This window comes from Emys orbicularis, chromosome 11 (assembly GCF_028017835.1).
Source record: "Emys orbicularis isolate rEmyOrb1 chromosome 11, rEmyOrb1.hap1, whole genome shotgun sequence".
NCBI lineage: Eukaryota > Metazoa > Chordata > Testudines > Emydidae > Emys > Emys orbicularis.
In genome coordinates this window covers 73,472,396-73,497,475 of record NC_088693.1, presented here as the reverse complement: position 1 = coordinate 73,497,475, position 25,080 = coordinate 73,472,396, and the positions used below count along the sequence as shown (strand labels likewise).

The window sequence follows — 25,080 nt, the reverse complement described above, 5'->3', positions numbered from 1 at the left end:
AATCATGGACAATGACATAGTCAATCAGATGCCAATGCTTATATCACATGTGTTCCCACAATGTCTTCTACTTATTCTTTTGGTGGAAACATGGTGTGTGATAATTAGGTCATATTTCGCGCATTTGGTCAGGAGAATTCTGTTGAAATTCATCTTGCCCACTCCTTCCTTTCCGATTGTGCCATTGTAATTCCAAGAGCTGGTTGACTATTTCATTTTTGATAGCAAAACCAACATTGTAGATTTGTCATTCAGCGTCACCTGCTACTTTCCAGAAAAAAGTGTAACCACCACCTTGTTCCTTGAGCTTTCCTTCTCCTGCACGTCAGGTCTCACTCAGTGCAGCAATGTCGATGTCATGCCTCCTGAATTCTCTGGCCACAATTGCTGTTCTTTGCTCTGGCCAGTTATTTTTTGTATTGTCCATCAGGATTCAAACATTCCAGGTTCCAAATTTCATTGTTCAGTTTTGACCACAGTAAGGTGATCCGTCTGGACATGGTTATCCAGTCGGGGGGAGACAAGGCAGACTGTGTTTAGGGCACCTTTTCTAGCCCTCTCCCATGCGAAGTGAGCAGAGTGGATCTTAAAAGGGGCTGCTCAGTCATGGTTGTAGCTGCCAAGTTGCAGACCTGCCTCTGTCCAAATGCATAAATGACCATCTGACAGCCGCTGCCTACATGCCGGTCTGTGACCAGGAGCTTCTGGTAATAACTGTCTTGCTCCACCTACCCTTCCCCCAGCCACAAAAACCGACCCAGAGATTGCTCCCTCCTACCCACAATTTCAGGCAAGTTCCCTCCCTCCCTTCCAAGATATTTATAACCTCCTATTTACAACCTTTCCCCTTGACAGCTTTCTGAAAGGTGCTTTAATTTTTTGTTTTCTAAAATTTGGTCAAACTGGGTAAAATTTTCAACAGCACCTAAGACATTTAGCAACCTACTTCCCAATTCGTTTTCACCTAGGTACTTTTGAAAAATTACCCACTGCAATTAGTTGAAGGATGTGTAAAACTACCTGTAGCCAGAGAACTTAGTACTGCCTATGTATCTGAGGAGGAGCATGTGCATGGTTTACTTTAGCAGAGATCTGCAGTAAATTACACTCAACGCATTTGTTTCAGATTCTTGGTTACTATACTCTGAAATAAATTTAACTTCTGTGAAGACTGCAGCATGAGTGGAATGTACTCTGATCCTGACCAGACAAGGCACTCCGTGCTGCTCTGTACCTATCCTAGATACAATTCCTAATCTACCTGGCAATCATGTAACTGGGGTAAGTACGAAGAATAGCTATATTGTTTTGGAATACTGACTAGGATAGAAATTGGGAAAGTGCTACAATCTCTCCTCCTTTCCTAGCTGAGGACACTAACAGGACTACAGAACCATATTTAGACTTGGAAGGATTTGAATTTTATCAGTAAATGTCGGTAAAAGTTCATTTCACCGTACACACACAAACTAATAAAATAAATATTACCATCCATAATAATCACCATTTAAAGATAGGCAAAGTAAGAAAAATGCTTTTTTGAAAACTTACTAGATTTTGATTTAAGGCTATTTACTATATTTTAACATGTGACGTAGGGAGTTTGTGTTTTAACAGTTATAAAGCTTTAATATTTTGAATCATTAAATAACTACTGTCTGACCCCCTCCATAATTTTGCTCAACTGTGAATATTTAAATTGATAAAAAAAGAGACAAAAATGCTCAAAAATAATCAAGCTTATCAGTCGAAATTCTAAAACAATAAAAATCAAATTCTGCCAAACCTGACTATATTAAAAAATGATACTTAGGGGGGAATTTTCAAAAGCCCACAGTGTTGCTCTAACTACTCCCAGTGCGGTCAATGGGAGTTTTAATATTGACATGAATAGGAGCAGAGGTAGGCCAGTGCTGAGCACTTGTGAACGCTTTGAAATTGCAATTGCTGGAAAACGAGTGCATCTTTGGAGTGGTGGAGCGAAGGGTGACTATTAATCTTAAGAAAATTGGTCAGGCCTCAACAAGTTGTGGGACTCCAAACAGGGAAGGAAGTAGGAGTCCAGATGGAAATAACTCCCTGTATCCCTCCCACTGATCACAAGAGGGTGCTAAGAATTGTGGTTTGTACTCTTAAAAAGCTAGGAGCTATATCAAATGCTTCTCACAAAAATCAAAGTGTGTTGGAAATTTGGCCATGCTTGAGCTCCCCCTGGCCCGGCATCATGCCATGACCATCACCACGTAATGTCTGTGCTAGAGCATAACTGCAGTCCGGATCACTTTATCCAATCTCTCTAATTCTTTTAGGAAAGCTCAGTCACAAACCAGAACAAAAGACTTAAGGTGCTTGAGGAGGAATGAAACACTGGACCCTGGTGCAGAAAGCCATAGAACTCAGGGGGAGGAAGATTCAGAATCATCCAGATAGTTTTAGTGAGAGATCATCTCTAGGGACACTTAGAGCAACACAGATCAGCGGATTACTGAGAAGTGCCCACTTTCTTTACAGCCTTCCAAGTCACTGTACTGAGAGGGAAGTGAAAGGCAAAGGAGAAAATACACTCTTGTGAAAAGGCATCCTTAGCTTCTGCTTATGGGTTAGAGATCTTGCTACAATACAGAGTAATGTGTTGTTTGCATCAAAAAGGAAGCCCATGGATGGAATGCCCTGCCCTGAGATGATCAGCCAGAACCCTTTTCTTCCTTTTCAGTTCCTTTTCCTGGGAAGATCTGTGACCTGCTCAGCCAGTCCACCTGTCAGCAGAATATCTGGAACACATTACAAGCCTAGATGAATCAGAGTTTGGTCTCTACCCAAGTGCATAGTTTAAAAGAAGTTATAAAAAATAAAAAGAATCATTATGTTTAAGCACCAACAATGTGTCTGGTGCTTTAAAAACAATAATATATTTATAAAGAGTCCCTTCCCCCAGGAACTTATAGTCTAAACAAGCTAAGAGTCAGCAGACATGTGCAAATGGCTGCTTTTGGAAGTTATATAACTTGTCCTCTCATCTGAAGGTTTATTTTTACTTTGTTGGCAATCGCTCCTTAGCAGGATATTTATCTGCTTGTGTTAACTGCATGCAAAATGTTCTGTGAAAATTCTACAGATTTTTGGCTGAATACATGTATTCAAAAATGTTAAGCTCAGAACCTAAAAAAATTAACAAAATTGTAAAGATGAAACTTTGCAAAACAACAAACTATATTGATTGAAGGGGAACTATTTGATTTCTAAATTGAAGTTTTATTTTGTTTTTTTAAGGATTTCAACATTGCCTATTAGCTGCTTTGACTTCTTATTTCAAGTTTCCACTTCCTTGTTTACTGAATTGTCAAGCTATAAGCTCTGATTTCAGGAACCTTTTTGATGACTCTTCTACCACGTGTTTTAATTTAATTTTACGGTGGATTTCTTCAAGGGCACAGCATGCTAGGTTGAGGTAACTGGCTGAACTGGCAGAAAGAGAAAGTGTTATGAATGTGAGAGGTTTTCAGAGAGAGAGAGAGAGAGACAGACAGACAGACAGACAGACAGACAGACAAGCAGTAAAGGTTCCCAAAAAAGTAGACTGAAAATACAGTGCAGAAGAACACTGTTTTTTTTCACCGTCTGTGATGGAGTAATACCAGAATGTACATTCACTGTGCTTCTCATCTCAGACAGGCAGTAGGCAGCCAACCCGGTACCAGGACTCTCTGCACCCAGCCCTTCTTCTCTCCAGCAGGAAACCACTCTATCCCAGTTGAGAGCTTCCAGAGCTAGAGAATAAATTTGCTTTGACGGCCCCACATTTGTCTAGCTCAGGGTCAGCAACTTACGGCTCGCGTGCCACCTTTGGCACGCGAGCCGATTTTTGATGGCACGCGGCGGTGGTCAGAGCGGCTCAGCCTGCCGCCGCTCTGGGGTTCCGGCTGCTGCCCCATTGCCAGCCGGGGTCCCGGCCGCCAGCCCCACTCAGCGCCCGCTGCTGGCCTGGGGACCTCCAAGGAACCCCAGGCTGGCAGCAGGCTGAGCAGGCCGGCGGCTGAGACCCCAGCTGGCAGGAGCCGGCGGCCGGAACTCCAGAGCAGCGGTGGCCTGAGCCACTCAGCCTGCTGCTGGTCTGGGGTCCCAGCCGCCGGCCGTACTCAGCCCGCTGCCGGCCTGGGGTTCCATTCAGTCAGCCAGCAGGGGGCTGAGTGGCTCAGTAAGCTGCCGGTCTGGGGTTCCGGCTGCCGGCCCCTTGCCAGTCGGGGTCCCAGCCGCTGGCCCCGCTCAGCCTCCTGCCGGCTTGGGTGAGCAGAACCCCAGGCTAGTAGCGGGCTGACTGGGGCCGGCGGCCGGGATCCCGGCTGGTAGGAGCTGGCGGATGGAACCTCAGACCGGCAGCGGGGGTCCCAGCCACCGGCCCCACTCAGACCCCTGCCGGTCTGGGTGAATGGAACCCCAGGCTGGCAGTGGGCTGAGTGGTGCCAGTGGCCGGGACCTCAGACCGGCAGCAGACTGAGCCGCTCAGCCCGCTGCCGGACTTAGGTCCTGGCCACCAGCACCGCTCAGACCAGATTGGCAGCGGGCTGAGCAGGGGCTGGGATCCTTGTCTGGGGTTCCAGCCACCAGCCCCGCTCAGCCTGCTGCCGGTCTGGGGTTCCATTCATCCAGACCGGCAGCGGGCTGAGTGGGGCCGGTGGCCGGGATCCTGGCCACCAGCCGCCCTCAGCCCGCTACCAGCGTGGGGTTCTGGTCACCCAGGCCGGCAGGAGGCTGAGCGGGGCCAGCAGCCGGAACTCCAGACCAGCAGCAGGCTGAGTGCTGCTGGCACCTCAGACTGGCAGCGGACTGAGCCACTCAGCCCCCCGCCGGCCCTGCTCAGCCTGCCACCGGCCCGCTGCCGGCTGAGTGAATGGAACCCCAGACCGGCAGTGGGCTGAGCAGGGCTGGTGGCTGGAACCCCAGACAAGGATCCCAGGCAAGGATCACACTAAATTGATAAGATCTGCATTTTAATTTGATTTTAAATGAAGCTTCTTAAATATTTTAAAAACCTTATTTACTGTAAATGCAACAATAGTTTATTTATATAATATAGACATAGAGAGAGACCTTCTACAAACGTTAAAATGTATTACTGGCACGGGAAACCTTAAATTACAGTGAACTTGGCACACTACTTCTGAAAGGTTGCTGACCCCTGGTCTAGCTAGTTACTGTTCCTGAGTCCATTCACCCAGGGGAGAACCCTTCAGTCACAGTACAAGTTGGTGTAACCATATCACCAAGACCAATTAGCAAGTAAGATAAATTGTTTTCTTCTGCAATAATGCAATCCTCAGTATATAGAATGGGTCTGACTAGCAGTGATAATACTCAGGAGGAAAAGGAGAACTAGAGGTAAAAGCTCAGAGGCTCTGCATAGGTAAAAGAAGAGAAACTAGGGAATATAGAGGATGTGAGTGAGGGGAGACTGCTCGGAACCCCCCTTTCAAGGAGAGACTTCTAGGGCTGCTGGGTTACGATGGCTCTTAAGAACTCCTTACCAAAAGCTGTGTCAACTGACCGGCAGATCTAACTGGTTGTGTCCAGAGGAAGTGTGAATTGAGTGCCAAGTGGCTGCCCAACAAAGTGGAGCTGCTCACTTGTCAGCTTAGACATTAAACCACCATTGGATAGCAGACCTAGAGGTATAGGAGGCACAGATGTTGAGACCTAAATGAGTTTTTTCCTCATCATGCCCATACATCTTCTGATACAGGTCTCTAGAAAGTGACATTGGCATCCAGAGGCAGGTCTGAAGGCTTGGAATGGTCAATCCACTGTGGAGTGGGCCAGCCAAACATTATGGAAGGCAGGATCTAGGATGCCGATTCTGTGGAGGTGCTTGGGAAGAGCTGATGGGGCCAAACACCAGATCTTGACCCCGGTGGAGGAAGGAAAGATGCAATTGGGAGCATGCTGCTGGTTTGATGAGCCCCGCTGAAAGGGGGAAAAAGGGAGTCCAGCAATGTTTACCGGGTGCTCCAACACTATGGTGACCGAGTACATCATATGAGAAGTTAGGTAGGCTTCATAGCAGGATCAGATAGTTTTGTGAGGTGGGAGACTCCTCAGAAGCATTCTCTTAGGACTTTCAAAAAAGTGAGAAGGAAAGAGTTGAAGGAGAGGAAATATGTCATTTATTACCCTGGGAGAAGTGAAAAGGTCCCCAAAGACAATGGAGGAGGTGGCCAGAGAGACCCAGTGGTGAGAGAGCAAGAAATACCCTTGTTTGGCTGTTTCTTGGACACAGAGGAAAAGGAGTCTCCCAGAGGGGAGAAGATGCTAAAGGTGAATGTCTGGTTGATATAAGCTATGGCCTCTGAGTAGAACATCTCATCCAATGAGAAAAGAGCCCAAGGAGAGACTGGATCTCTCCTGTGTCCATAAATCTCAGATTAGTCCTCCTGTGCCTTATCCTTCCAATACCCAGCGTCGGCAAATTAACTGCTGAAGCATGATGCAAGCAACCATTTCAGCTCTACTTCTGCTTCTTCTTGACCTGGCTGCAGCATCACTGTACAAGGTGGTGGTCAGAAGAAGGACTAAGTAGTGCTGTTCTTTGCAGATGTCTGTGATGAAGACATTTGACCTACTTTTGCAACATATTTGAAGAGAACTTTGTGCATCAAAAATGAATGTAAATGTTTTATGTGAATATTCAATATAATTTGAATGTTCACCCATGCACATATCAGGTATGGTAATATCAATTTAAAGGTAACGTACTACACCATTACAAACTGAATAAATTCATTTGTTTTACATAGACTGATCACATTTCAAACAAGAAAACTAAATGTAGAAAATTCTCACGTAACATTATTGTTGACGTTTTAACAAGTCAGGTTATTCAAAATTATGGTTTCCATTCAAATGCTAACTCTGTTCCTTTTCGTAAATTTTGTAAACAGATCGCAAAGTTGCTATGGGACTCATAATTTTGAATTTATTGAATTTTGTGCAAGTCAAATTTCAACAATAGCATTTCATTAATGGATTTTTTGTTTTGCTTTCTTTGTTTACTTTCCAGTGGTGGCATTTTTTATTTCCTTTCAGTTACAATATAAACATATGCTCAGATTTGGATGGGAGACAAGTTGATGCTATAATGACCAAACACTCACGCTATAACTGACACAAAACACAAGAAAAATGCAAATATGTTTTAGGTAAAGAAGCTTTTATATCTCCTATTAACTGACTAGTGAACTGCCTTTCTCTACATATTTTCTAGATAGTCTTGTGAATACTTGCAAAGAAACACCATTCTAACCTCAAACAGCACTGGGTAGCAAACGAAAAACAATGCTGAACAGAAATTTCATAGAATATCAGGGTTGGAAGGGACCTCAGGTGGTCATCTACTCCAACCCCCTGCTCAAAGCAGGACCAATCCCCAACTAAATCATCCCAGCCATGTCAAGCCTGACCTTAAAAACCTCTAGGGAAGGAGAGTCCACCACCTCCCTAGGTAACCCATTCCAGTGCTTCACCACCCTCCTAGTGAAAAAGTTTTTCCTAATATCCAACCTAAACTTCCCCCACTGCAACTTGAGACCATTACTCCTTGTTCTGTCATCTGCTACCACTGAGAACAGTCTAGCTCCATCCTCTTTGGAACCCCCTTTCAGGTAGTTGAAAGCAGCTATCAAATCCCCACTCATTCTTCTCTTCTGCAGACTAAACAATCCCAGTCCCCTCAGCCTCTCCTCATAAATCATGTGCTCCAGCCCCCTAATCATTTATTTTGGGCAAGGTGGGCTCACAAGGAAAAACTTGAGGTATCAGAGATATCATGTGCAAGTTGAAAGTTCTGATTTCCTCTTTGTATTATAAATCAGACATGTCTGCAAAATCTGAAATTTCATATTCTGGAAAAAATTTGGGACCCAAAACTTCACAGATTAATGACCTCTAATTTATACAGTGTGCAGTAGTAACATGAGCCGTAGCTGCAGGTATCTGAGAATTGGTCAAGATATCATGGCATGATCACCAGTAACTACACTGAGTACCATTAGGTTGTTATATGATATTGGATTTTATTCAGACATCAATTCATGTTATTACTATGCATAGCTTATTGACCTCCTTCCTATCTGAAAGCAGCAACCCATCATTGGGAGATAAAAATAGAGCCTGCTCTGTCAGTATTAGTCTTGTTGGATGTCTGTAAGTAAAAGGTTTTGGCCTTTGGGGACATGGGAAATTACCCTTTCCCTGAAAAAGAAAGTGCCCTCGGCCTGCGAAGGCTTACACACAAGTTTAACTTTACTTATTGTGAATAGTCCCATTGTTACTCACCATGCATAAAGCAAGGGACCTGAGTACGTTTTTGCATGATCAAGGCTTAAGTCTTTAAAATGGTTTAAAAATACTGGACTCAGTTGCTTTTAACAGAAAAACCAATGGAGACCCCTGAAACAGAAAAAGCACGAGGCTAAAATTACTGTAAACCCCCCCCCCCCCGAGCATGTGGTAACCCATTTAAATATTAACAAGGCACAAAACATGGAGTCTGCTATAGCCCACCACTAAACCTTCAGGTGCAACTTTCTAGACCAACAATATTGTCATCACAGGATGCATTGCCCACTATTGCACACCTGTAAGATTATTACATTTTGTTAGGTCTAACCTTAAGACTATAAACACTGCTGTGCAAATGACCAAATGAAAATGTAAAGAGAATGGCTAGTGGGCAGTTATGAACTCAAGTTAACAGTTCTGAACGCTGTAGGAGATATACAAACCTGCTTTGTGAGATTTCTAAAAAGGTCTCTAGATCTCTCTCTTCACATCTCTTCTTATCTTAAGTTTGCAGTTACACTAGTGGATATTAGCATTATTGCATTTTCAAATATATGTAGGTGGTCATATACAAATATTCACTAAGTTCACAGCTGTATGCCTTTATGACATTAAGAGGAAATAACCTGCTCTACATGGCTAATACACTATTCATCAGTTCTTTTGGCTTTTCCTTTTTACAAATATAGAATACAAGTGATCAGCCTGACAGCACTAAAAATGAAAGTCCTCCATTCATGAAATAGGTACAAATAAGAATAGCGGCAGTGCTAGCAGTTCTACGTGACCTATCAGGAGTGTACACCTCTTGGAAAGAGAACAGCTCCGTTTCACTAGCCACTGAATAATTTGGATGTCCACAAGGATACCAAATAATGTTGGTTATGGTGCTGGTTTTATTATGTGGACACTTTTCTATTAGGAATGTAACAGGCCACCACCACATTTCACAGAGGCCACTAAAAAGCCATCAGAGTATACTAACTTTTAGTATAAATTAATTCTATGGACTCTCTTGTATGCACAGAGTAGAAAAAGTACCCACGTGTGTCAAAGACTGTAGGGAAAAAGCATAGCTTTATTTGAGAAACAATATGAGATTATACAATTGAAACTTTCATCACAATGTGTACACACAAGAAGGCAAAGTTACAGTTGCACATGCAATTTCCTGACTTGTAGATGTTTACCTGTCTCTCTCCCAGATCTTCTGTCCAACCATTAAAACAACAGTTTTGTGCATTTCATTTAGTGCCAGTCTAACAGCACCTGAAAGCAAAGTCCTCAGCATATCCAAAAACCAGATACAGTGCCGTGTGGACAGTGACTGTGCCAGCTTCCTGATACTGTGCTACCAAAGTGCCTGAATCCTGACCTGGAGAGCCCAGCTGTATGGGAGAAAGTATAAGAGAAGCAATGTCCATTCAGTCCTCTGGTAAGCCCACCAATACATACATAAGTTAGTGCTAACTGTGGTGGGTTTTGTAGGATAAACATTTGTGTCCTAAAACTAGACAGACTCCTCAATCATGTCACTTAGGCCACTGATTAAAATGTAAACGGCAACAGCTTTGGGTCACTACCAATCAAGTTTGGATTGGAACTGGAGACTGAAAAGTGAAAAGTTCAGCACCACGTCCTTCATAGACAAAGTCTCAACAAAATTTCCACTGGAGTTAGTGGAAAGACTCTGATTTCCTGGACAGCTGGATTGGGCCCCAAGTCCCCATTCAAATTCCTGTTATTCTTATGGTCTGGTTGTTTGTGTTTAGCGAAGTAGATTAGTGAGGACTACAAATGTTGTTACACAGCTCGCAAAGCATGTTTATGTGGATAAGCCATCTCCTTAATGTATCCATTTACCATCACTTTACAGATACAAGCATTTCTCTCTGCAGCAAGTCCTCAGCAGCCTCAGGAGCCATCAGTAGAGAACAGCCTTTAACTTGCTTTCTTGAACTGCTTTCAGATGTCAAGTTTTAGCAATTTGTGAAACTTCACGGTAGTTGTGAAAGACAGTTTTCTATATTTCCATATGGTGTGAAGCCTTCATAAGAATGAGTTTCTTTTCTCTAAACATGTTTGGGTTTTCTCATTACTCTGTGTATGCAGTGATCTTGCTTCCCTGGTAAGCAGAACTCCTTAACTGCACCCATTCTACTTTCCCACCACAAATATTATTTCTTTCAGATTCTAGTCCTCTAGTTTTCATGATCTTTGTATTGGCTGGACTTATGCAGAGACCAATTCTTCCAGAGAGCTGAGATGAAATACTTTAAAAGCAATCAGCTGCTGCCACTGTTTTGCATTAAAGCAACAAATTGTCAGCTGGGGGGGAGGAAGGAAGGGGTCATGAATATATCCAGGAGGTTTCACAACCACACTCCTTTCCTTTATGGCTAGATCAGAGGATGGGCCTGAGACTCTTAGGCTGTAACATGGAGTCATGTTCTGGAAAAGGTTGAGTGTTGAGACTTAAAGGGGCACTGTCAATTTTAAAATGAAAAGAAAAAAAAATCACTTCTGTAAATACTTTTTTAAACCAATTCTTGTTAAAAAGAACACCTACAATTACTATAAAGTGATTTATTAGAGACAAAAAGATCTCTTATCCCCCCCTCCCCCCCCCCTATTTGTTCAGGCTGTATTTTTAACAGCATTTTGTGTATAGTCCATGTCTCTCTGTCTTTTAGTGTCAGTCATTTCCCCCCCTGTTTTGTGCAGGTCTTTCACACAGCAATAGCAGAGAGAAACATTTGACAGAAAATGGAAAATGTGATTGCCAAACCGCAGAAATTGACAGGAGGGGGCTCAGGGACTACTTTTTGAAATGACTAGAACTCAAGTTAACATGTCCCTTTTAAATATTTACAGAACTATTTGCTGTAAATTTATAGTAATGGGACTGTATATATTTCTTTTAAAAGACATGGTATCCTCCAATTTTCAAGTTATAAAAAGCTACTTAAGAAATCTATCCAACATGTATTTAGTTCTCTAGGTATATCCGTATACACCTATATAATATTTACTATGGTTAATGTTTAGCCATTCACTATCTGTTGGCACTGAAACTACTCACCAGCTACAAGGGCAATAGTGCAAAGCTATTTTAAGTTACATTACTTGCCAATACAAACATGTAATGCAATATCTATTATTTATGTACTACTGTAATTGTACACTGTGCTTTGCAGTATCCAAAATATGCTAAGCAAAGTTCTTGCCTGCAAAGGCTTGTAATAATCTAAGGCCGGGGCGGCCAACCTGAGCCTGAGAAGGAGCCAGAATTTACCAATGTATATTGCCAAAGAGCCACAGTAATACGTCAGCAGCCCCCCATCAACTACCCCCCCCACGCCGCTCCCAACACCTCCCACTCACCAGCAGCGCTGCCGATCAGCGCCTCCCCATCTCTTCCCACACCGCCCAATTAGCTGTTTTGTGGTGTACAGGAGGCTCTGAGGGGGAGGGGGGGAGGAGCAAGGTCACGGCAGGCTCAGGGGAGGGGGTGGGAAGGGGTGGAATGGGGGCAGGGGCTGTGGCAGAGCCAGGGGTTGAGCAGTGAGCACCCCCCAGCACATTGGAAAGTTGGCACCTGTCGCTCTAGCCCCAGAGTCGGTGCCTATACAAGGAGCTGCATATTAACTTCTGAAGAGCCGCATATGGCTCTGGAACCACAGGTTGGCCACCCCTGATCTAAGGCATAACTAGATAAAATACAGCAGAGAGGCAAGTGGATATTATTGCCCATATACCCAAAGAGACATATAAGCAGTAAGTATACACATGCATTCACTCACTAATATGCCTGTCATTTAATTTAATGAAAAGCACAGGAGAGCTAAATTCATATTCTTATGTCACATAAATATCATATAGGAAAGCAGAAGTGCTTTCCCCCCTCCAAAAGATAGTGTCCTAACACACCCACAGGGTACAACAGAATGAATAATACTGGAGACCTTGATCATTTTGGGGGAATTCATGACCAGCTAGGAGGACTTAATCCAGTCCATCGTTATTTTCAGGACGGCCACAGCTCAGTAGTTATTACTTACAGAAAATAAAATTACATGAAATACTACAATGTACTTCTGAATATAGTTAACTTGAAAACTGGAAAGAAAACCTCAAAAGTAGATTCAAAGCCATGATTATCTCCTCCCTGCACAGAAAGATATGCAACATAATTTCATGGATTTCTGCCTGTCTGTATTACAAGCTTTATAATATTTAAAAATTTGCCCATTCAAAACGAGTGTTTTTCCCTAAGATATTTCAAAGGTTTCATTGCCTGAGTAAATCCATGCTTAGTTATTTTTAAAAAGTGTATTTTGTACCTGCATCTGGCATAATAGTCAAAAATAAAACAAAACTAATTAGTTACCCAGCCTTCTAGAACAGAAGAAGGTATTTTCAGTCTATCCAATTATATTTTTATTGAAAACTTCCTATCTGCATAATTACATAATCAGTCAAATAAGTGCTTTTTCTGTCAATCCATAGGATGTGCCACCATAATGTTTAATATGCACAGTTTTTCTGGTAATATTTCTAAACTTCCTGCAATAGACTGGTAGTGTTTGCTTTAAATACTGAATCCTATTAGTAGTTGTTGATCCTGCTGGCACAGGGTTAAGTGGGCTTTGCTGATTTACCCAGACAGGCAACTTATTGCCCCACTACAATGTAAGGGGGGGGGGGGGAAGAGGTGTGGCTCTTTGGGGAAAAGGATCTAGGATGTCTTTATTTGCCCCCTAGTTTTTGAAACTACAGTTCATGTTGCCAATTTAACTGAAAGCTGAGACTCCCATGTAATAATATAGAATGTATAGAATATCAGTGTTGGAAGGGACCTCAGGAGGTCATCTAGTTCAACCCCAAAGCAGGACCAATCCCCAGTTTTTTGCCCCAGATCCCTAAATGCCCCCCCGCATTGAACTCACAACCCTGGGTTTAGCAGGCCAATGCTCAAACCACTGAGCTATCCTGATTTCAGGAGCTGGGTCTTTCAGAAAAATCACTAAATATCACAAGACTGGTGATAAGATTGCAATAGGTGACAGTGCTTTTGTTCTGGGTCAACAAAAGCCAAACCCCAAGGAAGAAGCAAATCTGGAATCCACAGAGTGTCTCTATGGGGCAGGTTAGGAAAGGTATCTGCTCTTAGTTCCACTAATACAGTGGTTCTCAACCAGGGGTCCGAGGCACCTGGGGGGGATTGCGAGCAGGTTTCAGGGGGGCTGCCAAGCAGGGACAGCATTAGACTCACTGGGGCCCAGGGCAGAAAGTCAAAGCCCTGCCACATGGGGTTGAAGCCCAGGCCCTGAGCCCTGCTACCCGAGGGCTGAAGCCAAAGCCTGAGCAATGTAGCCTTGCAGGGGCTCCTGTGGCATGAGGCCCCAGGCAATTGCCCTGCTTGCTAGCCCCTAACTCCAGCCCTGGCTTTTATATGCAGAAAACCCGTTATTGTGACACAGGTGGGCCCTGAAGTTTTTATAGCATGTTGGGGGAGGAGGGGGCGGCTCAGAACCCCTGCACTAATAGAACCTAAAAGTCACGAAAAACCTAAGTTAAGTGTGAACATGAACCCTTTCTTACTGTTTCTGCTTCTGTTTGTGGTCTCTTCAAACCCTCCACCTCTGTGCAGTTAGAAACGTAACACCTAAGCTGAAGGTTGGAAAAATAGACCTTTCATCTAATTTCAACATATTTTGTAAATCATTCAGATCCAGCACTTTTTCCAGCATTGAATAGAGACACCCCACAGTCCAAAGTCCAACCTTCTACAAGAGTCTACTTGGTAATTCTTAATTCCCAAGTGGAAGGTGAGAAAATGTTGTGTTCCTGGGAATAAGCAGGAAATAGGCAGGGCTGACTCTTACTTTGTCCCATACAGAAGGATTAACTTAACACATGCATGTGGTCCAATTTGAGGAGACCTTTTACCTCAGCAGAACACAATCCAGAGTGATATCAAAATCTTCCCATTCTGTATTGATCCAATGTTTGTCTTGGTCTCTCTAAAAAATATGCGAGTGAGCCTAATAAGTTTGGGCATGGCCAGCCTTCCTTCTTTAAAAAAAAAACTAATATAGCTTTTTAATTTTCATTTTTAAGGCCAATGCTGTATTACATTGACTGAAACATTTCTTTTGTCTCATGGATAGAAGAACAGGAAGAGTCTGAACGATAAAGAAGATCCTCTGCAAAAACATTATTTGCATTCATATTATCTTGCAAATCCAGGAAAGAGACAATTGCTAAATGTGTCTGTTAAGCTGAATTAAGAAAGTGATAAAATTAACACCCAAAGTAGGATGATGTGGCAGATGATGTGAATGAGCAGGTATCTCATGCTTTGCTTGCGCCATTGAAATGGCGTAGATTTTAAGGCCGGAAGTCACTATTATGATCATCTTGTCTGATCTCCTGCAATAACATCCTACATCCAGTTCAATGACTTGTGGCTGAACTACTTGTCTATCTTTTAGAAAGACGTCTTGGTTTAATGAGTACAAGTGATGGAGAAATCAACACATGCTTTAGTAATCTGTTCCAATGGTTAATAATCCTTTCTGATAATAACCTTTGCCTTATTTTTACTTGAAACATCACACGCACCAAGGCAGCCTGTCAGCGTTTGATTCTGGGATCTTTCACACCCTCTGTGAAGAACCATTCTGCTATACCAACAAGACACTTAAACAAAAGTTTCCACAAGGCCCAATGGAGATTTGAACTGAGGACCCTAATTTAGGAGGCTAATGCTCTAACCTCCGAGCTATGGAACAATTTAAGGATCTCTGAACTAGCTTGTTACGGTTTTACTCTAACATTAAACATGTTGAAAATAGAGACTGTTAGGATATAGATATTCAAGCCTGTCTGGCCTATAAGATATTCAAGCCTGTCTGGCCTATACTTTAAGAATTTAGGTGTATTCTTATCACTTAGCTAGTTATAGAGGTATAAAAGAATCAAAATCATTGTCTATCTGTGTCTCTCACTGTGACAGTCTGAGGCCCTGTTTAGTCAAATTGAAATAAGGCAATCTGGCGCTGTTAGGAAGGTGATCCGATCTCTCACCTCCAGATAAAGGGAAGAGCCTAGAACATGTAAAAGGAAATTTAGTGTGATAGTTTTCTGTCTGGTAAGAACTCACTTATCAATAGACACAGCTGGAAAACCCTTATGTCTGTATAGATGTAGTTGTGAAATCCTCACTTCTGTATTGTTTTGTATGTTTATTTGCATGGTCTCTGTCTGGTTCTGTAATTGTTTCTGTCTGCTGTATAATTAATTTTGCTTGGTGTAAACTAATTAAGGTGGTGGAATATAATTGGTTAGCTAATCATGTTACAATATGTTAGGATTGGATAGGTAAATTTTAGTAAAATGATTGGTTAAGGTATAGCTAAGCAGAACTCAAGTTTTACTATTTAGGCCTTGGCTACACTTGGGAATTCACAGCGCTGCCGCGGCAGCGCTGTGAAGCGCGAGTGTAGTCGCGCCGCCAGCGCTGCGAGCGAGCTCTCGCAGCGCTGCGAGCGAGCGTGCAGCGCTGCAGGCGCTGATTACACTGGCGCTTTACAGCGCTGCACTCGCTGCGCTCGGGGGGGGGGGCGTTTTCACACCCCTGAGCGCAGCAAGTTGCAGCGCTGTACAGCGCCAGTGTAGCCAAGGCCATAGTCTGCAGTCAATCAGGAAGGGGGGTGGGGGGAGAATGGGAACAGGGAATGGAGGTGGGGAAATTGGAATCATGTTTTGCTAAGGGGGGAATGGGAACACGGAATGGGAACAGGGATGGCTCTGTGGTGTCAAAGCTGGGAAGGGGGACACTGAGGAAGGAAACTGGAATCATGCTTGCTGGAAGTTCACCCCAATAAACATCGAATTGTTTGCGCCTTTGGACTTCGGGTATTGTTGCTCTCTGTTCATGCAAGAAGGACCAGGGAAGTGAGAGGGTGAAGGAATAAGCCCCCTAACGGAGACTTCTACAATTCCATAATCTCTTGAATAATATGATACCATACAACATAGGATATATCTCCATTTTGAGCTGGAGGTATAAATTCCAGCTCAAATGGACATACCTACTGATAGAGCTAGCATGCTAAACACAGAGAGATGCCGCAGTGGTGCAAGCAGCGGGAAGGGCTAGCCACCCAAATACATGCTTAGTATCTCGGACAGGTACGAATTCAGAATGGCTAGCCTCTGCCCCCCATAGCCACTCTCTCTTTTTAGCGTACTAGTTCAATCAGAGCTACTGTGGGTATGTCCACTCAAACTGGAACGTACACTTCCAGCTCACAGTGCAGACATACTCATAGCAAACAATGCTAACTTATGCTCAGAACTCCTAACCGTCATGCCATGAATCAGATATGTCTACAGTGCAAAAGGTTCAGTCACTAGAGCAAATAAGAAGGGTCATAAAGGGAATCTCTACCTGGCATTGGTTGGTAGTTTGTTTGGCTTTATTTTTCAGAAAACACTTCATTTTGAAGGACTTTGAGAGACTGCTGGCTTGCAATAATCTACATGCAAATCCCATGGCAGCTCTCTCCAGAGTAACTCTTGCAGTACTTCTAAAGTGAGCAGGGGAAGACAGTCCTCTCCCATACATCTTTGAAACCATCTGTTTACAAAGCACTCCCTGATATTTCCACAACATGCTCACACTTCAAGGTCTGCACTTATCCTTCCTCCAGCCACAGATGTCATATAATTAGCAGCAATATACCTGACTAGAACTTTCATTATGCAGCTAAAGATATAGACATGCACACACACGGACAGCAGACCCTTCCTTACACACTACAAGTTTAACAGAACTCTCTTGCACATGCTGATCATCTGATTTTCAAATCAAAACTTATTTCCTCTGAAAAAAGGAAGGGCACTAGCCCTTCAATCAGGGCTATTTCTATGCCAAGTTTTACCTTTCAGCTTACAGCTAGCTTCCTTGTTTCGGCTGCAAGGTTATTTGTTTGCTTTATTTAAAAAAAAATAATGGGATGAGCATTCCCCCCCATATGTCCTATGCTCCAAAACAGCTCAACAATAATAAAAATAAATTGCAACCACTACCGCTATCTTTGGGCAGAGATCAAGCATGAGGTTGTGTGTTTCATTCAAGCTCTTGAATGAAAACTCATAACTTTAATGGTAGTTGGAATAAATACAGCTGCCAGTTTTCCAAGGTTAATTCACCCAGTCATTTTATTAAATATCAAGTATTTTTAAATGTAGGTTGAATTATTAACAATGCAATAAAAATGTGCCAAAACTGCAAATAATGATTATGACATTAGTATAGTTTGGTTTAAATGAACTAGCTTTTTCAATCTGTGCTCAATTTTTCTTTATAATGTAGACTTTTATTGAAGTCATAAACACAAATTTTATACAAATCAGACTATGCACTTTTCCAAGATACATTCAACATGTACGTTAATTTTGGAGGTTCCATGTGATATGTTGTTGTTTTTAAGATTATTATTAATGGCCTTATAATTAAGTTACTAGCAGGAATGTCTCTTCACCTGACAACCACCATACCTTTTGTACAGTTCAGAATGAACAGCATTTTTCATGCTCAGAAACCTGGAGTGCAATTTAAGTCCGCGCTGAAGGTCAGTACTGTGGTACTGACAGTACCATTATTTAACATTTACATTGTGGTAACACCCAAAGGCAACAAACACCCAGATTAGGCCCTACTGTGCTAGACATGGTATATACACATGGTAAATGACAGTCCCTGCCCTAAAGAGATTACGTTCTTAAAACCACACAAACGCATGCACAGTGCTGATGATCCACACAATAGCTGGCACTAAATCTTCAGTTTCTTAAGTATTACTGCTGACAACTTAAGTCAATTATGTTACAATGGACAGTAATTAACATAGGTCTTTTCTACTGTTTAGAAAGTCTGTAAATATAATATAGTACTTAACCTTTAAAAATAAAGGTTACATATAAAAAAGTTATATAAGATTCAGGGTGCAATCTCTTTTTAATGTTACATCAACACTATGTACCCTGTGCAGTTCTAACCCCCCTTTGAGAGGAAAGCACATTCGCAATTCTGAAAACTGATGTTACCATAGCAATACTCTGTTACTCTGAATATTTATATAATGTTTAACATTTTCACTGTGCAACAGCAATCTTCCAAACTGTACCTCCTACTTCCATTTGTTATGCTAGCTTTCATTCTGTTTGACAGAGCAGTTGAAAACATTAGGGCAGAGGTTAACGTGCACTTAATATTGAAAGTCCCCCCCCCCCCCCCCACACACACACACCCTCTCCCCCTTCCCCTTCCCAACCCTGCATGCGCTTTTGTGCTGCTCTGGAGGAGATAATATCCAGAGGACTGCTTTATAACTTGCAGATGTGCACTGGACAACATGTGCACTCCATTCTAACACCAAATTTGTAACATTAATCAAATTAATTAATGCTCCTCTATTCAGCACTCCTTACTCAGGCTGAGTTTCCTCTGCAGTTAATAGGAAATATGATCCACCATTATAAAAGCACCATATTTGTGTTAGGCTCTGCTCAAATACCAAAGTGCACACCGTCCCTGCCTCAAAGAGTTTACAAGCCATAGGAAGATAAACTGCAATGACTACCCCTGGTTATGGCCTTGGCTACACTCAGGACTTCCTAGCGCTGCCGCGGCAGCGCTGTGAAGCACAAGTGTAGTCGCGCCGCTGTAAGTTCTCTCGCAGCGCTGTAAGTACTCCACCTCTCTGAGGGGAATAGCTTGCAGCGCTGCGAGCGAGCGTGCAGCGCTGCAGGCACTGATTACACTGGCACTTTACAGCGCTGTACTCGCTGCGCTCAGGGGGGGCGTTTTCACACCCCTGAGCGCAGCAAGTTGCAGCGCTGTACAGCGCCAGTGTAGCCAAGGCCTATAGACTCTAATATCCTAACCTCAGGCCTTGGCTACACTTGCAAGTTACAGCGCTGTAAAGCCTCCCCCAGCGCTGTAACTCACTCCCCGTCCACACTGGCAGGGCACTTACAGCGCTGTATCTCCCTGGGTACACTGCTGCAGGTACTCCACATCTCCGAGAGGAATAACAGCTGCAGCGGAGTGGCTACGACTCACGGGTGTGAGTGTAAACGCTTGCAGCGCTGTACTAATCACCTTGTCAAGTGGCCAATCCTCTCCATTGTTGTGAAGGGCGGCAGGAATGCAGAAGTGCCGGTTTCAAAGCTCGTACCACAGAGAAAAGCAAACAGTTTGCAGCTTGCTTTGAGTGAGTAAATGAATGAGGAGGGGGCCGGGAGTTCGGAACTTGCAAAATAGAGAGCTGACATGCTCCAAAAAGCACTCTCTCTCCCCCCACACTTCCTGTCACAATCCACCCCACCCCCCCGTTTTGAAAAGCACGTTGCAGCCACATGAATGCTGGGATAGCTGCCCATAATGCACTGCTCCCAACACAGCTGCAAATGTTGCAAGTGTGGCCACACCACTGCGCTGGCAGCTGTCAGTGTGGACAGACTGCAGCGCTTTTCCCTACTCAGCTGTACGAAGACAGGTTTACCTCACAGCGCTGTACAGCTGCAAGTGTAGCCAAGGCCTCAGATGTTTACATTCAAACCCAACCCTTCGTTTAACTTTCCTACAGAATGTTATAAATATTGGCTATATAAAGCATCCATCAGGTGAGAATGATTTTGGAATCATATCACATACAAAATATTTTCCCTCAACCTAACACTTATGGCCAAGATTTTTCAAAAATGAAATCCTAAATGCAGGCTCCTAAATCCACACTTAGGCCTCTATGGGAGGGTTGATGGGAGTAGTTGGGCAGTTCAGCACTTTTGAAAGTCAGGCCACTTATTTAGGTGCCTAGATAAGGACCTAGGAGACTGGAATCTAAATTTAATCTCTCATTGTTAAAATTTTGGTACTTGGTTCTCTGTATCAAACCTACAGATATGGTTCTCTAAACGGGGGTTACCAGTCTCACTGCTTCTCCACCTTTCAAACAAGTCTGCCTACATTTAGAGCATTTTTTTTTTTAAATTAGTATTTCTACCCACCACTCACAGCTGTTTCAAATCACTTACTTTTATATGTTCATGTAGCTGGGCCTCATGCTGACGGGAGAGTTGCTCATGCTGCCTCTGGAACTCGGCTATAAGGATTTGTCTCTGAATTTGTTGTTTTTGTTTGAGAGACAGGAGTTCCTGCTGGAGCTGCTGTTCTCGGAGTGTAGGTTCCGTCACTGGCATGGAAAACTGGGGGTCCAAGCGGAGATCCATGGGGACTGAAGTTGGTGCAACTTGCAAGGGCAGTGCTGTGTTCATATCAACTGCAAAACAAACAAACAAAACAAAAGGTGATCAGCCTATTCCCCGTTCAATAGTGAATTTAGCTTTGGCTTTTAGAAGACTTTCTAGGAACCACAATACCTGAATCAAAACCACCATCTCTTTTATATTTCATATTGTAAAAGGACACGCAACCTAGGTATGTCAATTTATTCACTCACTGAGATGGAAGCCTGTTTTAAAAGCAAAACGTGCCCTCTCTCTTTTTGAAAAGACCTGTGTTATCCAAAAACAAGTATAGCAAGGAATATGACGTTTGGTATTATCAACAAACTGCACATGAGCTCTCTTGATCTCTTTGCAAGTCTGCACCAGGGAAAGTCTCCCAAATAAACTGGGTTAATAATGTTTTTAGCCAACAGCAAGCCAGTAAGTGGGACATTGGGCTCTAGGAAAACTTGCTAAAATAGAATTGCACACCTCAACTGTTGTATGCAGTGTAGTTCGAGCCATGTCAGTCCCTGGATATTAGAGAGACAAGGTGGGTGACAATCTTTTATTGGACCAACTTCTGTTGGTGAGAGAGCCAAGCTTTTGAGCCACACAGAGCTCTTCTTCAGGTCTGGGAAAGGAGGTACTCCCAGCCTCACAGCAAACTGCAAGGTGGAACAGATTGTTTAGCGTAAGTAATTAGCACATATTGTAAGGCAGGTGTTCTCAACCTTTTTCTTTCTGAGGCCCCCCAAACATGCTATAAAAACTCCACGGCCCACCTGTGCCACAATAACTTGTTTTCTGCGTATAAAAGCGAGGGCCGGCGTTAGGGGGTAGCAAGCAGGGCAATTGCCCAGAGGTCCATGTGAAGCTAAGTTGCTCAGGCTTCTGCTTCAGCCCCACATGGCAGGGCTCAGGGCCCCGGGCTCAGCCACGCAGTGGGACTTCGGCTTTCTGCCCTGGGCCCCAGCAAGTCTAACACTGATCCTGCTTGGTTTCCCACCCTGAAACCTGCTCGTGGCCCCCCGAGGGAGCCCCTGACCGCTGGTTGAGAACCGCTGTTGTAACGGACCACGCAGAGCTGACCTATCAGTCCTCATCCTCAAAGGAAACCTGCACACTTTCAAAAAAAGGAGCCTGGGAACTTAAATGCATTACTCTGCTAGACACTAAAAATCATGGACTGAACAGAGACACTGGATTTTTGGCTTATTACAGCAATCCAACACACAAATCCTTTTTTTGTCCTATGATTGCAGAGATGTTAACGGGTCACTCTACCTTGAATGGGCTGTTACAATATGTGCTAACTACTTACATTAAACAATTGGTTCCACCTTGCATTTTGCTGTGAGGCTGGGAATACCTCCTTTCCCAGACCTGAAGAAGAGCTCTGTGTGGCTTGAAAGCTTGATTCTCACCAACTGAAATTGGTCCCAAAAAGAGATATTACTTCACCCACCTTGTCTCTCTACACCTTGGCTATATATAACGGAAGCCAGAGTTACTGGTAGTGATAAATAAGAAGGTAAGAACACAAGGTGATTTACAGATAGATTCTTGAGTGAACAGCAGAGCTTGCAGTTGGGGGGAGCAGGAACAGAATCTTTTAACTTCTAAATTCAACCAAAAGCCAGTTAAGAGGGTCCCATGATTGTCAAGGCAGTGATGAAGGCATCAGCTAACCTGGAAGAGTCATTAACATGAACGCTGAAGTAGCCATGGACAACTAATGGCCTTGGCCATTCCAGGGTATAAATGGGATTTGAACTTGTTTAGCACAACCAGTACAGAGGAGTGATCTGGGTACCACAGGGTTGCCAACTTTCTAATTGCACAAAACCAAACACCCTTGCCCTGCCCCTTCTCACTCCATCCCCCCTCCATCACTTGCTTTCCCCAACCCTCACTTACTTGCTCATTTTCACTGGGCTGGGGCAGGGATTTGGGGTGCAGGAGGGGGTGAGGGCTCTGGGGTGGGCCCAGAAATGAGAGGTTCATGGTGCGGGGGAGGGGAGAGTCCAGGCTGGGCAAACAGTTGGGGTGCGGGCTCAGGGGTGGGGCCGGGATGAACGGTTTGGGGTGTAGGAGAGGGCTGGAGGGTGGAGCCGAGGGGTTCGGAGTGTGGGAGGGGTCTCCAGGCTGAGGCATGGGATTGAGGTGTGAGAGATGGTACTGGCTCTGGGCTGGGGATGCGGGTTCCAGGGTGGGGCCAGAAAAAAGGAGTTCAGAATGCGGAAGGGGGCTCCGGGGTGGGGCAGGGAGTGTAGGCTCTGGAAAGGAGTTTGGGTGCGGGAGGGGGCTCAGGGCTGGGGTATGTGGTTGGGGTACAGGAGGAGATGAGGGGTGTGGGCTCTGGGCAGCGTTTACCTCTGGCGACTCCCCGGAGGCATCAACATGTCCCTCCAGCTCCTAGGTGCAAGGACAGTGGCCAGGCGGCTCTGTGCAGTGCACACTGCCTCCACCCACTGGCATCGACCCCCGCAGCTCCCATTGGCTGCAGTTCCTAGCCAACGGGCGCTGCGGAGCTGGTGCTCGGGCAGCCTGTGGAGCCCATCTGGCCATGCCTACGCCTAGGAGCAAAGGGACATGTCGCTGTTTCCAGGAAGCTGTGCGGAGCTGGATAGGGAGCCTGCCGGCCCCGCCAACCAGACTTTCAACGGTGGTGACTGGAGCCACCAGGGTCCCTTTTCGACCAGGCATTCCAGTCGAAAACTGACACCTGGCAACCCTAAAGAGGACCCACAGTTTAACTTCATAGGAGCTGCACACTAGGTGAGAAACTCATATTAATCTGCTTCTGGAACGGGAAACCTAGTGCACAGAGCACTAGACTGGAGACCTGAGGTCAATTCCTGACTTTCACTGTTCTGATGGGTGATGCTGCCTAAGTAACTTCCTTCCTGATGCCTCAGTTTCCCCATCAACAAAAGGAGATGATACTGATCTTTTTAAAGTGCTTTGAGATCTAAAGATGAAAAGATATCAAGATAAGAGCTAGGTAGGGTATTAATATTATTACATACTTAATGCAAACTGCTAAATGAAATCTATTTTGTGGGACATAGTTGTGGCCAAAAATTTACAAGGAAACGGGAAAAATTCAAATGTCAGGTGAAGATAGGAGAGGTCCCAAGAAAACTCCCTTTCCAAGGGGGACAAACTGTAGTGTAACAGAGAAGCACTAAACACAGCTCAGTGTACTAGCAGCTAATGCAGGGGTTCTAAAGCAGATGGATACCTAGGAATGCCACATCATGCCCCTTTGTACAGCGTAGCATCTGTTCGGAGATAAGCCTTTGAATAATCAGGATCCAGGGATAAAGAGGATATAAAAATGTACGTGAATACTTGGTGTATTAAGGAGTCAGTTATTTGGCTACACAGAGCATTTCTCTGAGAACTGGGAACTTTTCATAAAGAAGCAAACAGGACAGATGTTTAGTGAAAACACTGCAGCAACACTGATCTCAATACACTTCCATTGTTTTTCCCTTTACAACCACAACCATCCACTATCATCTAAATATTCAAAATTGCAACCAAAATTCTAATTCTGTACTAAATATTACAGCTGTTTATATTTGCTGTATTTTTAATGTTTTGCTCCATAAGAAAACTCAGTATCTCCCCGATATGTTTATATTTATATGAAAACCCATATTTGTTAAAAATGATAAAAATATATGTAAATTTAACTTTACAAAAAAATCCTTAGTCCTTTTCAGAATGATTTACTATGTTTATCTACAATTAGAACACGCAACATCTTGGAAAACACTTGTGCTAACAAAATGTTTGTCAAATTATCCAAGTATAAAAATGTGGTGCCGGGGTGCACAGCCCCTGTGGGGGCACCAGGGGAGGAGATGCAGCCATGGGGGGGACACAGCCCCTGCTCTGGACCTGGCTGCAGGACAGGGGTGTGTGGCCCTGGCTGCAGCCCTCGCCCAGCCCAGCCGCAGACAAAGGGTGGGGCACATGGCCCTGGGAAGCCATGATGGGGGTGCGCGGCCCCCGCTGAAGCCCCCGGGCAGAAGCTGCAGGGCAGGGGCACATGGCCCTGGTTGCAGCCCCTGCCATAAGCCACAGGACAGGGGCTGCAGGGTCCTGGTTCCAGCCCCAGTTGCAGGGCAGGGGCGCACAATCTCGCCTCCAGCCCCATCTCCAGTCCCTGACAGCTGAAGCTGAAGAAGTCACGGAGGTCCGGTAAAGTCACAGAATCCGTGACTGTCATGCCCTCCATGACTAAATCGTAGCCTTAGTAATGTTCAATAAAGGAACAGATGTGTATAGTAGGTCACCTTCTTGTAAATTTCTTTACATGATTTCCCCCCCGCCTAAGAAGCAGTCACAGCTCTGACTGAACTAGCTCAAGAAGGGATAGGAGAAATCATCTGAAATGACTCAAAGATTCTTTGATAGCAAATTTTACTCACG

The 25,080-nt window shown here is 44.1% G+C and overlaps 1 protein-coding gene across 1 annotated transcript in view; it reads right to left on the bottom strand.

Annotated features, from left to right (window-relative positions):
- HDAC4 (histone deacetylase 4) overlaps positions 1-25,080 on the bottom strand; it is a 453,690-nt gene that overhangs the window by 187,627 nt on the left and 240,983 nt on the right. Inside the window, exon 4 of the mRNA XM_065412876.1 lies at positions 20,443-20,687. Within this exon, the coding sequence (XP_065268948.1) occupies positions 20,443-20,687 (245 nt within the window). The remainder of the gene's footprint in view (positions 1-20,442; positions 20,688-25,080) is intronic.